The sequence below is a fragment of the Oncorhynchus nerka genome, linkage group LG8, assembly GCF_034236695.1.
Source record: "Oncorhynchus nerka isolate Pitt River linkage group LG8, Oner_Uvic_2.0, whole genome shotgun sequence".
Taxonomy (NCBI): domain Eukaryota; kingdom Metazoa; phylum Chordata; class Actinopteri; order Salmoniformes; family Salmonidae; genus Oncorhynchus; species Oncorhynchus nerka.
In genome coordinates, this window is record NC_088403.1 from 839,611 (window position 1) to 853,723 (window position 14,113).

The 14,113-nt window shown below is 47.9% G+C and overlaps 1 protein-coding gene across 1 annotated transcript in view; it reads left to right on the forward strand.

Annotated features, from left to right (window-relative positions):
* Positions 1–14,113, forward strand: part of LOC135572803 (stimulated by retinoic acid gene 8 protein homolog) — a 101,963-nt gene that overhangs the window by 28,553 nt on the left and 59,297 nt on the right. Inside the window, exon 7 of the mRNA XM_065021221.1 lies at positions 4,471–4,532. Coding sequence (XP_064877293.1) covers positions 4,471–4,532 — 62 coding nt within the window. The remainder of the gene's footprint in view (positions 1–4,470; positions 4,533–14,113) is intronic.

The following is a 14,113-nucleotide window of genomic DNA, read 5'->3' on the forward strand; positions in this document are numbered from 1 at the left end:
GTCAGTCATACCCCTGGAGAAATGGGACAGAGACCCCATAGTGATGGAAGACAGACAGTCATACCCCTGGAGAAATGGGACAGAGACCCCATAGTGATGGAAGACAGACAGTCAGTCATACCCCTGGAGAAATGGGACAGAGACCCCATAGTGATGGATGGAAGACAGACAGTCATACCCCTGGAGAAATGGGACAGAGACCCCATAGTGATGGAAGACAGTCAGTCATACCCATGGAGAAATGGGACAGAGACCCCATAGTGATGGAAGACAGTCAGTCATACCCCTGGAGAAATGGGACAGAGACCCCATAGTGATGGAAGACAGTCAGTCAGTCATACCCCTGGAGAAATGGGACAGAGACCCCATAGTGATGGAAGACAGTCAGTCATACCCCTGGAGTGATGGAAGACAGTCAGTCATACCCCTGGAGAAATGGGACAGAGACCCCATAGTGATGGAAGACAGACAGTCATACCCCTGGAGAAATGGGACAGAGACCCCATAGTGATGGAAGACAGACAGTCATACCCCTGGAGGAATGGGACAGAGACCCCATAGTGATGGAAGACAGTCAGTCATACCCCTGGAGAAATGGGACAGAGACCCCATAGTGATGGAAGACAGTCAGTCATACCCCTGGAGGAATGGGACAGAGACCCCATAGTGATGGAAGACAGTCAGTCATACCCCTGGAGGAATGGGACAGAGACCCCATAGTGATGGAAGACAGTCAGTCATACCCCTGGAGAAATGGGACAGAGACTCCATAGTGATGGATGACAGTCAGTCATACCCCTGGAGAAATGGGACAGAGACCCCATAGTGATGGAAGACAGACAGTCAGTCATACCCCTGGAGAAATGGGACAGAGACCCCATAGTGATGGAAGACAGTCAGTCATACCCCTGGAGAAATGGGACAGAGACCCCATAGTGATGGAAGACAGTCAGTCATACCCCTGGAGGAATGGGACAGAGACCCCATAGTGATGGAAGACAGACAGTCATACCCCTGGAGGAATGGGACAGAGACCCCATAGTGATGGAAGACAGTCAGTCAGTCATACCCCTGGAGAAATGGGACAGAGACCCCATAGTGATGGAAGACAGTCAGTCATACCCCTGGAGAAATGGGACAGAGACCCCATAGTGATGGATGACAGTCAGTCAGTCATACCCCTGGAGAAATGGGACAGAGACCCCATAGTGATGGAAGACAGTCAGTCATACCCCTGGAGAAATGGGACAGAGACCCCATAGTGATGGAAGACAGTCAGTCATACCCCTGGAGAAATGGGACAGAGACCCCTCGCACACCAGGTGAACCAGGGCACCCACACTTAAATAGTGATGGAAGACAGTCAGTCATACCCCTGGAGAAATGGGACAGAGTCCCCGTAGTGATGGAAGACAGTCAGTCATACCCCTGGAGAAATGGGACAGAGACCCCATAGTGATGGAAGACAGTCAGTCATACCCCTGGAGAAATGGGACAGAGACACCGTAGTGATGGAAGACAGTCAGTCATACCCCTGGAGAAATGGGACAGAGACCCCATAGTGATGGAAGACAGACAGTCATACCCCTGGAGAAATGGGACAGAGACCCCATAGTGATGGAAGACAGACAGTCAGTCATACCCCTGGAGAAATGGGACAGAGACCCCATAGTGATGGATGGAAGACAGACAGTCATACCCCTGGAGAAATGGGACAGAGACCCCATAGTGATGGAAGACAGTCAGTCATACCCCTGGAGAAATGGGACAGAGACCCCATAGTGATGGAAGACAGTCAGTCATACCCCTGGAGAAATGGGACAGAGACCCCATAGTGATGGAAGACAGTCAGTCAGTCATACCCCTGGAGAAATGGGACAGAGACCCCATAGTGATGGAAGACAGTCAGTCATACCCCTGGAGAAATGGGACAGAGACCCCATAGTGATGGAAGACAGACAGTCATACCCCTGGAGAAATGGGACAGAGACCCCATAGTGATGGAAGACAGACAGTCATACCCCTGGAGGAATGGGACAGAGACCCCATAGTGATGGAAGACAGACAGTCATACCCCTGGAGGAATGGGACAGAGACCCCATAGTGATGGAAGATAGTCAGTCATACCCCTGGAGAAATGGGACAGAGACCCCATAGTGATGGATGACAGTCAGTCATACCCCTGGAGAAATGGGACAGAGACCCCATAGTGATGGAAGACAGACAGTCAGTCATACCCCTGGAGAAATGGGACAGAGACCCCATAGTGATGGAAGACAGTCAGTCATACCCCTGGAGAAATGGGACAGAGACCCCATAGTGATGGAAGACAGTCAGTCATACCCCTGGAGGAATGGGACAGAGACCCCATAGTGATGGAAGACAGACAGTCATACCCCTGGAGGAATGGGACAGAGACCCCATAGTGATGGAAGACAGTCAGTCAGTCATACCCCTGGAGAAATGGGACAGAGACCCCATAGTGATGGAAGACAGTCAGTCATACCCCTGGAGAAATGGGACAGAGACCCCATAGTGATGGATGACAGTCAGTCAGTCATACCCCTGGAGAAATGGGACAGAGACCCCATAGTGATGGAAGACAGTCAGTCATACCCCTGGAGAAATGGGACAGAGACCCCATAGTGATGGAAGACAGTCAGTCATACCCCTGGAGAAATGGGACAGAGACCCCTCGCACACCAGGTGAACCAGGGCACCCACACTTAAATAGTGATGGAAGACAGTCAGTCATACCCCTGGAGAAATGGGACAGAGACCCCATAGTGATGGAAGACAGTCAGTCATACCCCTGGAGAAATGGGACAGAGACACCGTAGTGATGGAAGACAGTCAGTCATACCCCTGGAGAAATGGGACAGAGACCCCATAGTGATGGAAGACAGACAGTCATACCCCTGGAGAAATGGGACAGAGACCCCATAGTGATGGAAGACAGTCAGTCATACCCCTGGAGGAATGGGACAGAGACCCCATAGTGATGGAAGACAGTCAGTCATACCCCTGGAGAAATGGGACAGAGACCCCATAGTGATGGAAGACAGACAGTCATACCCCTGGAGAAATGGGACAGAGACCCCATAGTGATGGAAGACAGTCAGTCATACCCCTGGAGAAATGGGACAGACACCCCATAGTGATGGATGACAGTCAGTCAGTCATACCCCTGGAGAAATGGGATAGAGACCCCATAGTGATGGAAGACAGTCAGTCAAGAAATGGGATAGAGACCCCATAGTGATGGAAGACAGTCAGTCATACCCCTGGAGAAATGGGACAGAGACCCCATAGTGATGGAAGACAGTCAGTCATACCCCTGGAGAAATGGGACAGAGACCCCATAGTGATGGAAGACAGTCAGTCATACCCCTGGAGGAATGGGACAGAGACCCCATAGTGATGGAAGACAGACAGTCATACCCCTGGAGGAATGGGACAGAGACCCCATAGTGATGGATGGAAGACAGTCAGTCATACCCCTGGAGAAATGGGACAGAGACCCCATAGTGATGGAAGACAGACAGTCATACCCCTGGAGAAATGGGACAGAGACCCCATAGTGATGGAAGACAGTCAGTCATACCCCTGGAGAAATGGGACAGAGACCCCATAGTGATGGAAGACAGTCAGTCATACCCCTGGAGAAATGGGACAGAGACACCGTAGTGATGGAAGACAGTCAGTCATACCCCTGGAGAAATGGGACAGAGACCCCATAGTGATGGAAGACAGACAGTCATACCCCTGGAGAAATGGGACAGAGACCCCATAGTGATGGAAGACAGTCAGTCATACCCCTGGAGAAATGGGACAGAGACCCCATAGTGATGGAAGACAGTCAGTCATACCCCTGGAGGAATGGGACAGAGACCCCATAGTGATGGAAGACAGTCAGTCATACCCCTGGAGAAATGGGACAGAGACCCCATAGTGATGGAAGACAGTCAGTCATACCCCTGGAGAAATGGGACAGAGACCCCATAGTGATGGATGACAGTCAGTCAGTCATACCCCTGGAGAAATGGGATAGAGACCCCATAGTGATGGAAGACAGTCAGTCAAGAAATGGGATAGAGACCCCATAGTGATGGAAGACAGTCAGTCATACCCCTGGAGGAATGGGACAGAGACCCCATAGTGATGGAAGACAGACAGTCATACCCCTGGAGGAATGGGACAGAGACCCCATAGTGATGGATGGAAGACAGTCAGTCATACCCCTGGAGAAATGGGACAGAGACCCCATAGTGATGGAAGACAGACAGTCATACCCCTGGAGAAATGGGACAGAGACCCCATAGTGATGGAAGACAGTCAGTCATACCCCTGGAGAAATGGGACATAGACCCCATAGTGATGGAAGACAGACAGATCTACAGCTTGTAGTTTCCTCTTGTTTCAGCCATGTTGTCCAGAATGTTGATTGTTTGTTTGTTTGTTTGTTGTCAGGACCTGCTTCAGGATGCCTATGATGTGGTGAAGAAAGAGATGGACTCCACTTCAGACCACAGGTAGATTCACCTATTACATTACGCTGATTTAACTACACAGCTGTCAATACAGTACGATGTCACCTGGAATCACCTGGAATGGTGTCCTTCAGAGTCATCAAATATCAATCAATCAATCAAATGTATTTATAAAGCCCTTCTTACATCAGCTGATGTCTCAAAGTGCTGTACAGAAACCCAGACTAAAACCCCCCAAACAGCAAGCAATGCAGGTGTAGAAGCACAGTGGCTCGGGAAAAACTCCCTAGAAAGGCCAGAACCTAGGAAGAAACCTAGAGAGGAACCAGGCTATGTGGGGTGGCCAGTCCTCTTCTGGCTGTGCCAGGTGGAGATTATAAACCTAGAGAGGAACCAGGCTCTGAGGGGTGGCCAGTCCTCTTCTGGCTGTGCCGGGTGGAGATTATAAACCTAGAGAGGAACCAGGCTCTGAGGGGTGGCCAGTCCTCTTCTGGCTGTGCCGGGTGGAGATTATAAACCTAGAGAGGAACCAGGCTCTGAGGGGTGGCCAGTCCTCTTCTGGCTGTGCCGGGTGGAGATTATAAACCTAGAGAGGAACCAGGCTCTGAGGGGTGGCCAGTCCTCTTCTGGCTGTGCCGGGTGGAGATTATAAACCTAGAGAGGAACCAGGCTATGTGGGGTGGCCAGTCCTCTTCTGGCTGTGCTGGGTGGAGATTATAACAGAACTTGGCCAAGATTGTGGATGGAAAAAAAGCTGTCCTTGAAACAGTCTTGATATGTTTGTCAAAAGAGAGATCAGGGTCCAGAGTAACGCCGAGGTCCTTCACAGTTTTATTTGAGACGACTGTACAACCATTAAGATTAATTGTCAGATTCAACAGAAAATCTCTTTGTTTCTTGGGACCTAGAACAAGCATCTCTGTTTTGTCCAAGTTTAAAAGTAGAAAGTTTGCAGCCATCCACTTCCTTATGTCTGAAACACATGCTTCTATCGAGGGCAATTTTGGGGCTTCACCATGTTTCATTGAAATGTAGAGCTGTGTGTCATCCGCATAGCAGTGAAAGTTAACATTATGTTTTCGGATAACATCACCAAGAGGTAGAAAAAAAGAAAAAAGAAATAAATATATATATATATATACAGTATATCACAAAAGTGATTTGAGGTGCCATGTTGAACTTCCAGTGACCAGTCAGTATGAGGGAGTGTGAGCGCGATGACACCAAATTTAACACACCTGCTCCCCATTCACACCTGAGACCTTGTAACAAGACACATGACACCGGGGAGGGAAAATGGCTAATTGGGCCCAATTTGGACATTTTCATTTAGGGGTGTACTCACTTTTGTTGCCAGCGGTTTAGACATTAATGGCTGTGTGTTGAGTTATTTTGAGGGGACAGCAAATTAACACTGTTATACAAGCTGTACACTCACTACTTTACATTGTAGCAAAGTGTCATTTCTTCACATGAAAAGATATACTCAAATATTTACAAAAATGTGAGGGTTGTACTCACTTTTGTGATATACTGTATATATATATATATATACATATATATATATATATATATAGAAATAGTGAAAACAATAGTGGTCCTATAACGGAACCTTGAGGAATATAGGATATCTTTCCGACAGATAAGATCTAAACCAGGCCAGAACGTGTCCGTGTAGACCAATTTGGGTTTCCAATCTCTTCCAAAAGAATGTGGTGATCGATGGTATCAAAAGCAGCACTAAGGTCTAGGAGCACGAGGACAGATCATGCAGAGCCTCGGGTCTGACGCCATTAAAAGGTCATTTACCACCTTCTCAGTGCTACGATGGGGTCTACAACAAGCTACAGCTTTTAGAGGAGAATCGATACAGACCTCCACCAGATAACACATATAGATACATTAGTAGAATCATATGGTAATTGATGAAGTCACATTCACATAATCCTGCCAACCAGCATTAGGGACACTGTCCTGCTATCTATCACAGTATGACAGTCCCGCTATCTATCACAGTGGTGTTACCAGTCCTGCTCTCTATCACAGTGGTGTTACCAGTCCTGCTATCTATCACAGTGGTGTTACCAGTCCTGCTATCTATCACAGTGGTATTACAGTGGTGTTACCAGTCCTGCTCTCTATCACAGTGGTGTTACCAGTCATGCTCTCTATCACAGTGGTGTTACCAGTCCTGCTATCTATCACAGTATCACAGTGGTGTTACCAGTCCTGCTATATATCACAGTATGACAGTGGTGTTACCAGTCCCACTATCTATCACAGTGGTGTTACCAGTCCTGCTCTCTATCACAGTGGTGTTACCAGTCCTGCTCTCTATCACAGTGGTGTTACCAGTCCTGCTATCTATCACAGTGGTGTTACAGTGGTGTTACCAGTCCTGCTATCTATCACAGTGGTGTTACCAGTCCTACTATCTATCACAGTGGTGTTACCAGTCCTGCTATCTATCACAGTGGTGTTACCAGTCCTGCTATCTATCACAGTGGTGTTACCAGTCCTGCTCTCTATCACAGTGGTGTTACCAGTCCTGCTATCTATCACAGTGGTGTTACCAGTCCTGCTATCTATCACAGTGGTGTTACCAGTCCTGCTATCTATCACAGTGGTGTTACCAGTCCTGCTATCTATCACAGTGGTGTTACAGTGGTGTTACCAGTCCTGCTCTCTATCACAGTGGTGTTACCAGTCCTGCTATCTATCACAGTATCACAGTGGTGTTACCAGTCCTGCTCTCTATCACAGTGGTGTTACCAGTCCTGCTATCTATCACAGTATCACAGTGGTGTTACCAGTCCTGCTATCTATCACAGTATCACAGTGGTGTTACCAGTCCTGCTATCTATCACAGTGGTGTTACAGTGGTGTTACCAGTCCTGCTCTCTATCACAGTGGTGTTACCAGTCCTGCTATCTATCACAGTATCACAGTGGTGTTACCAGTCCTGCTATCTATCACAGTGGTGTTACAGTGGTGTTACCAGTCCTGCTCTCTATCACAGTGGTGTTACCAGTCCTGCTCTCTATCACAGTGGTGTTACCAGTCCTGCTATCTATCACAGTATCACAGTGGTGTTACCAGTCCTGCTATCTATCACAGTGGTGTTACCAGTCCTGCTATCTATCACAGTGGTGTTACCAGTCCTGCTCTCTATCACAGTGGTGTTACCAGTCCTGCTATCTATCACAGTGGTGTTACCAGTCCTGCTATCTATCACAGTGGTGTTACCAGTCCTGCTATCTATCACAGTGGTGTTACCAGTCCTACTATCTATCACAGTGGTGTTACCAGTCCTGCTCTCTATCACAGTGGTGTTACCAGTCCTGCTCTCTATCACAGTGGTGTTACCAGTCCTGCTCTCTATCACAGTGGTGTTACCAGTCCTGCTATCTATCACAGTGGTGTTACCAGTCCTGCTCTCTATCACAGTGGTGTTACCAGTCCTGCTATCTATCACAGTGGTGTTACCAGTCCTGCTATATATCACAGTATGACAGTGGTGTTACCAGTCCCACTATCTATCACAGTGGTGTTACCAGTCCTGCTCTCTATCACAGTGGTGTTACCAGTCCTGCTCTCTATCACAGTGGTGTTACAGTGGTGTTACCAGTCCTGCTATCTATCACAGTGGTGTTACCAGTCCTACTATCTATCACAGTGGTGTTACCAGTCCTGCTATCTATCACAGTGGTGTTACCAGTCCTGCTATCTATCACAGTGGTGTTACAGTGGTGTTACCAGTCCTGCTATCTATCACAGTGGTGTTACCAGTCCTGCTATCTATCACAGTGGTGTTACCAGTCCTGCTCTCTATCACAGTGGTGTTACCAGTCCTGCTCTCTATCACAGTGGTGTTACCAGTCCTGCTATCTATCACAGTGGTGTTACCAGTCCTACTATCTATCACAGTGGTGTTACCAGTCCTGCTCTCTATCACAGTGGTGTTACCAGTCTTGCTCTCTGTCACAGTGGTGTTACCAGTCCTGCTATCTATCACAGTGGTGTTACAGTGGTGTTACCAGTCCTGCTATCTATCACAGTGGTGTTACAGTGGTGTTACCAGTCCTGCTATCTATCACAGTGGTGTTACCAGTCCTACTGTATATCACAGTGGTGTTACCAGTCCTGCTATCTATCACAGTGGTGTTACCAGTCCTGCTCTCTATCATAGTGGTGTTACCAGTCCTGCTATCTATCACAGTGGTGTTACCAGTCCTGCTCTCTATCACAGTGGTGTTACCAGTCCTGCTATCTATCACAGTGGTGTTACCAGTCCTGCTCTCTATCACAGTGGTGTTACCAGTCCTGCTCTCTATCACAGTGGTGTTACCAGTCCTGCTCTCTATCACAGTGGTGTTACCAGTCCCGCTATCTATCACAGTGGTGTTACCAGTCCTGCTATCTATCACAGTGGTGTTACCAGTCCTACTATCTATCACAGTGGTGTTACCAGTCCCGCTATCTATCACAGTGGTGTTACCAGTCCTGCTCTCTATCACAGTGGTGTTACCAGTCCTGCTATCTATCACAGTGGTGTTACCAGTCCTACTATCTATCACAGTGGTGTTACCAGTCCTGCTATCTATCACAGTATCACAGTGGTGTTACCAGTCCTGCTATCTATCACAGTGGTGTTACCAGTCCTGCTATCTATCACAGTGGTGTTACCAGTCCTGCTATCTATCACAGTGGTGTTACCAGTCCTGCTCTCTATCACAGTGGTGTTACCAGTCCTGCTCTCTATCACAGTGGTGTTACCAGTCCTGCTCTCTATCACAGTGGTGTTACCAGTCCTGTTATCTATCACATTGGTGTTACCAGTCCTGCTATCTATCACAGTGGTGTTACCAGTCCTGCTATCTATCACAGTGGTGTTACCAGTCCTGCTATCTATCACAGTGGTGTTACCAGTCCCGCTATCTATCACAGTGGTGTTACCAGTCCTGCTCTCTATCACAGTGGTGTTACAGTGGTGTTACCAGTCCTGCTATCTATCACAGTGGTGTTACCAGTCCTGCTCTCTATCACAGTGGTGTTACCAGTCCTGCTATCTACCACAGTATCACAGTGGTGTTACCAGTCCTGCTCTCTATCACAGTGGTGTTACCAGTCCTGCTATCTATCACAGTGGTGTTACCAGTCCTGCTATCTATCACAGTGGTGTTACCAGTCCTGCTATCTATCACAGTGGTGTTACCAGTCCTGCTATCTATCACAGTGGTGTTACCAGTCCTGCTCTCAATCACAGTGGTGTTACCAGTCCTGCTATCTATCACAGTGGTGTTACAGTGGTGTTACCAGTCCTGCTATCTATCACAGTGGTGTTACAGTGGTGTTACCAGTCCTGCTCTCTATCACAGTGGTGTTACCAGTCCTGCTCTCTATCACAGTGGTGTTACCAGTCCTGTTATCTATCACAGTGGTGTTACCAGTCCTGCTCTCTATCACAGTGGTGTTACCAGTCCTGCTCTCTATCACAGTATCACAGTGGTGTTACCAGTCCTGCTCTCTATCACAGTGGTGTTACCAGTCCTGCTATCTATCACAGTGGTGTTACCAGTCCTGCTATCTATCACAGTGGTGTTACCAGTCCTGCTCTCTATCACAGTGGTGTTACCAGTCCTGCTATCTATCACAGTGGTGTTACCAGTCCTGCTATCTATCACAGTGGTGTTACCAGTCCTGCTATCTATCACAGTGGTGTTACCAGTCCTGCTATCTATCACAGTGGTGTTACCAGTCCTGCTCTCTATCACAGTGGTGTTACCAGTCCTGCTATCTATCACAGTGGTGTTACCAGTCCTACTATCTATCACAGTATCACAGTGGTGTTACCAGTCCTACTATCTATCACAGTATCACAGTGGTGTTACCAGTCCTGCTCTCTATCACAGTGGTGTTACCAGTCCTGCTCTCTATCACAGTGGTGTTACCAGTCCTGCTCTCTATCACAGTGGTGTTACCAGTCCTGCTATCTATCACAGTGGTGTTACCAGTCCTGCTCTCTATCACAGTGGTGTTACCATTCCTGCTCTCTATCACAGTGGTGTTACCAGTCCTGCTCTCTATCACAGTATCACAGTGGTGTTACAGTGGTGTTACCAGTCCTGCTATCTATCACAGTGGTGTTACCAGTCCTGCTCTCTATCACAGTGGTGTTACCAGTCCTGCTCTCTATCACAGTGGTGTTACCAGTCCTGCTCTCTATCACAGTGGTGTTACCAGTCCTGCTATCTATCACAGTGGTGTTACAGTGGTGTTACCAGTCCTGCTATCTATCACAGTGGTGTTACCAGTCCTGCTATCTATCACAGTGGTGTTACCAGTCCTGCTCTCTATCACAGTGGTGTTACCAGTCCTGCTATCTATCACAGTGGTGTTACAGTGGTGTTACCAGTCCTGCTATCTATCACAGTGGTGTTACCAGTCCTGCTATCTATCACAGTGGTGTTACCAGTCCTGCTATCTATCACAGTGGTGTTACCAGTCCTGCTATCTATCACAGTGGTGTTACCAGTCCTGCTATCTATCACAGTGGTGTTACCAGTCCTGCTATCTATCACAGTGGTGTTACCAGTCCTGCTATCTATCACAGTGGTGTTACCAGTCCTGCTATCTATCACAGTGGTGTTACTGCTATCTATCACAGTGGTGTTACCAGTCCTGCTCTCTATCACAGTGGTGTTACCAGTCCCGCTATCTATCACAGTGGTGTTACCAGTCCTGCTATCTATCACAGTGGTGTTACCAGTCCTGCTATCTATCACAGTGGTGTTACAGTGGTGTTACCAGTCCTGCTCTCTATCACAGTGGTGTTACCAGTCCTGCTCTCTATCACAGTGGTGTTACCAGTCCCGCTATCTATCACAGTGGTGTTACAGTGGTGTTACCAGTCCTGCTATCTATCACAGTGGTGTTACCAGTCCTGCTATCTATCACAGTGGTGTTACAGTGGTGTTACCAGTCCTGCTATCTATCACAGTGGTGTTACCAGTCCTGCTCTCTATCACAGTGGTGTTACCAGTCCTGCTATCTATCACAGTGGTGTTACCAGTCCTGCTATCTATCACAGTGGTGTTACCAGTCCTGCTCTCTATCACAGTGGTGTTACCAGTCCTGCTATCTATCACAGTGGTGTTACCAGTCCTGCTATCTATCACAGTGGTGTTACCAGTCCTGCTCTCTATCACAGTGGTGTTACCAGTCCTGCTATCTATCACAGTGGTGTTACCAGTCCTGCTATCTATCACAGTATCACAGTGGTGTTACCAGTCCTGCTATCTATCACAGTGGTGTTACAGTGGTGTTACCAGTCCTGCTCTCTATCACAGTGGTGTTACCAGTCCTGCTATCTATCACAGTGGTGTTACCAGTCCTGCTATCTATCACAGTGGTGTTACCAGTCCTGCTCTCTATCACAGTGGTGTTACCAGTCCTGCTCTCTATCACAGTGGTGTTACCAGTCCTGCTCTCTATCACAGTGGTGTTACCAGTCCTGCTATCACAGTATCACAGTGGTGTTACAGTGGTGTTACAGTCCTGCTATCTATCACAGTGGTGTTACCAGTCCTGCTATCTATCACAGTGGTGTTACCAGTCCTGCTATCTATCACAGTGGTGTTACCAGTCCTGCTATCACAGTGGTGTTACAGTGGTGTTACCAGTCCTGCTATCTATCACAGTGGTGTTACCAGTCCTGCTATCTATCACAGTGGTGTTATCATCTATCACAGTGGTGTTACCAGTCCTGCTATCTATCACAGTGGTGTTACCAGTCCTGCTATCTATCACAGTGGTGTTACCAGTCCTGCTATCTATCACAGTGGTGTTACCAGTCCTGCTCTCTATCACAGTGGTGTTACCAGTCCTGCTATCTATCACAGTGGTGTTACCAGTCCTGCTATCTATCACAGTGGTGTTACCAGTCCTGCTATCTATCACAGTGGTGTTACAGTCCTGCTGTCTATCACAGTGGTGTTACCAGTCCTGCTCTCTATCACAGTGGTGTTACCAGTCCTGCTATCTATCACAGTGGTGTTAGTCCTCTCTAGTGTTACCAGTCCCGCTATCTATCACAGTGGTGTTACCAGTCCTGCTATCTATCACAGTGGTGTTACCAGTCCTACTATCTATCACAGTGGTGTTACCAGTCCTGCTATCTATCACAGTGGTGTTACCAGTCCTGCTCTCTATCACAGTGGTGTTACCAGTCCTGCTATCTATCACAGTGGTGTTACCAGTCCTGCTATCTATCACAGTGGTGTTACCAGTCCTGCTATCTATCACAGTGGTGTTACCAGTCCTGCTATCTATCACAGTGGTGTTACCAGTCCTGCTATCTATCACAGTGGTGTTACCAGTCCTGCTATCTATCACAGTGGTGTTACCAGTCCTGCTCTCTATCACAGTGGTGTTACCAGTCCTGCTATCTATCACAGTGGTGTTACCAGTCCTGCTATCTATCACAGTGGTGTTACCAGTCCTGCTATCTATCACAGTGGTGTTACCAGTCCTGCTATCTATCACAGTGGTGTTACCAGTCCTGCTATCTATCACAGTGGTGTTACCAGTCCTGCTATCTATCACAGTGGTGTTACCAGTCCTGCTATCTATCACAGTGGTGTTACCAGTCCTGCTATCTATCACAGTGGTGTTACAGTGGTGTTACCAGTCCTGCTATCTATCACAGTGGTGTTACCAGTCCCGCTATCTATCACAGTGGTGTTACCAGTCCTGCTCTCTATCACAGTGGTGTTACAGTGGTGTTACCAGTCCTGCTATCTATCACAGTGGTGTTACCAGTCCTGCTATCTATCACAGTGGTGTTACCAGTCCTGCTATCTATCACAGTGGTGTTACCAGTCCTGCTCTCTATCACAGTGGTGTTACCAGTCCTGCTATCTACCACAGTATCACAGTGGTGTTACCAGTCCTGCTCTCTATCACAGTATCACAGTGGTGTTACCAGTCCTGCTCTCTATCACAGTGGTGTTACCAGTCCTGCTATCTATCACAGTGGTGTTACCAGTCCTGCTATCTATCACAGTGGTGTTACCAGTCCTGCTATCTATCACAGTGGTGTTACCAGTCCTGCTATCTATCACAGTGGTGTTACCAGTCCTGCTCTCTATCACAGTGGTGTTACCAGTCCTGCTATCTATCACAGTGGTGTTACAGTGGTGTTACCAGTCCTGCTATCTATCACAGTGGTGTTACAGTGGTGTTACCAGTCCTGCTCTCTATCACAGTGGTGTTACCAGTCCTGCTCTCTATCACAGTGGTGTTACCAGTCCTGTTATCTATCACAGTGGTGTTACCAGTCCTGCTCTCTATCACAGTGGTGTTACCAGTCCTGCTCTCTATCACAGTATCACAGTGGTGTTACCAGTCCTGCTCTCTATCACAGTATCACAGTGGTGTTACCAGTCCTGCTCTCTATCACAGTGGTGTTACCAGTCCTGCTATCTATCACAGTGGTGTTACCAGTCCTGCTATCTATCACAGTGGTGTTACCAGTCCTGCTCTCTATCACAGTGGTGTTACCAGTCCTGCTATCTATCACAGTGGTGTTACCAGTCCTGCTATCTATCACAGTGGTGTTACCA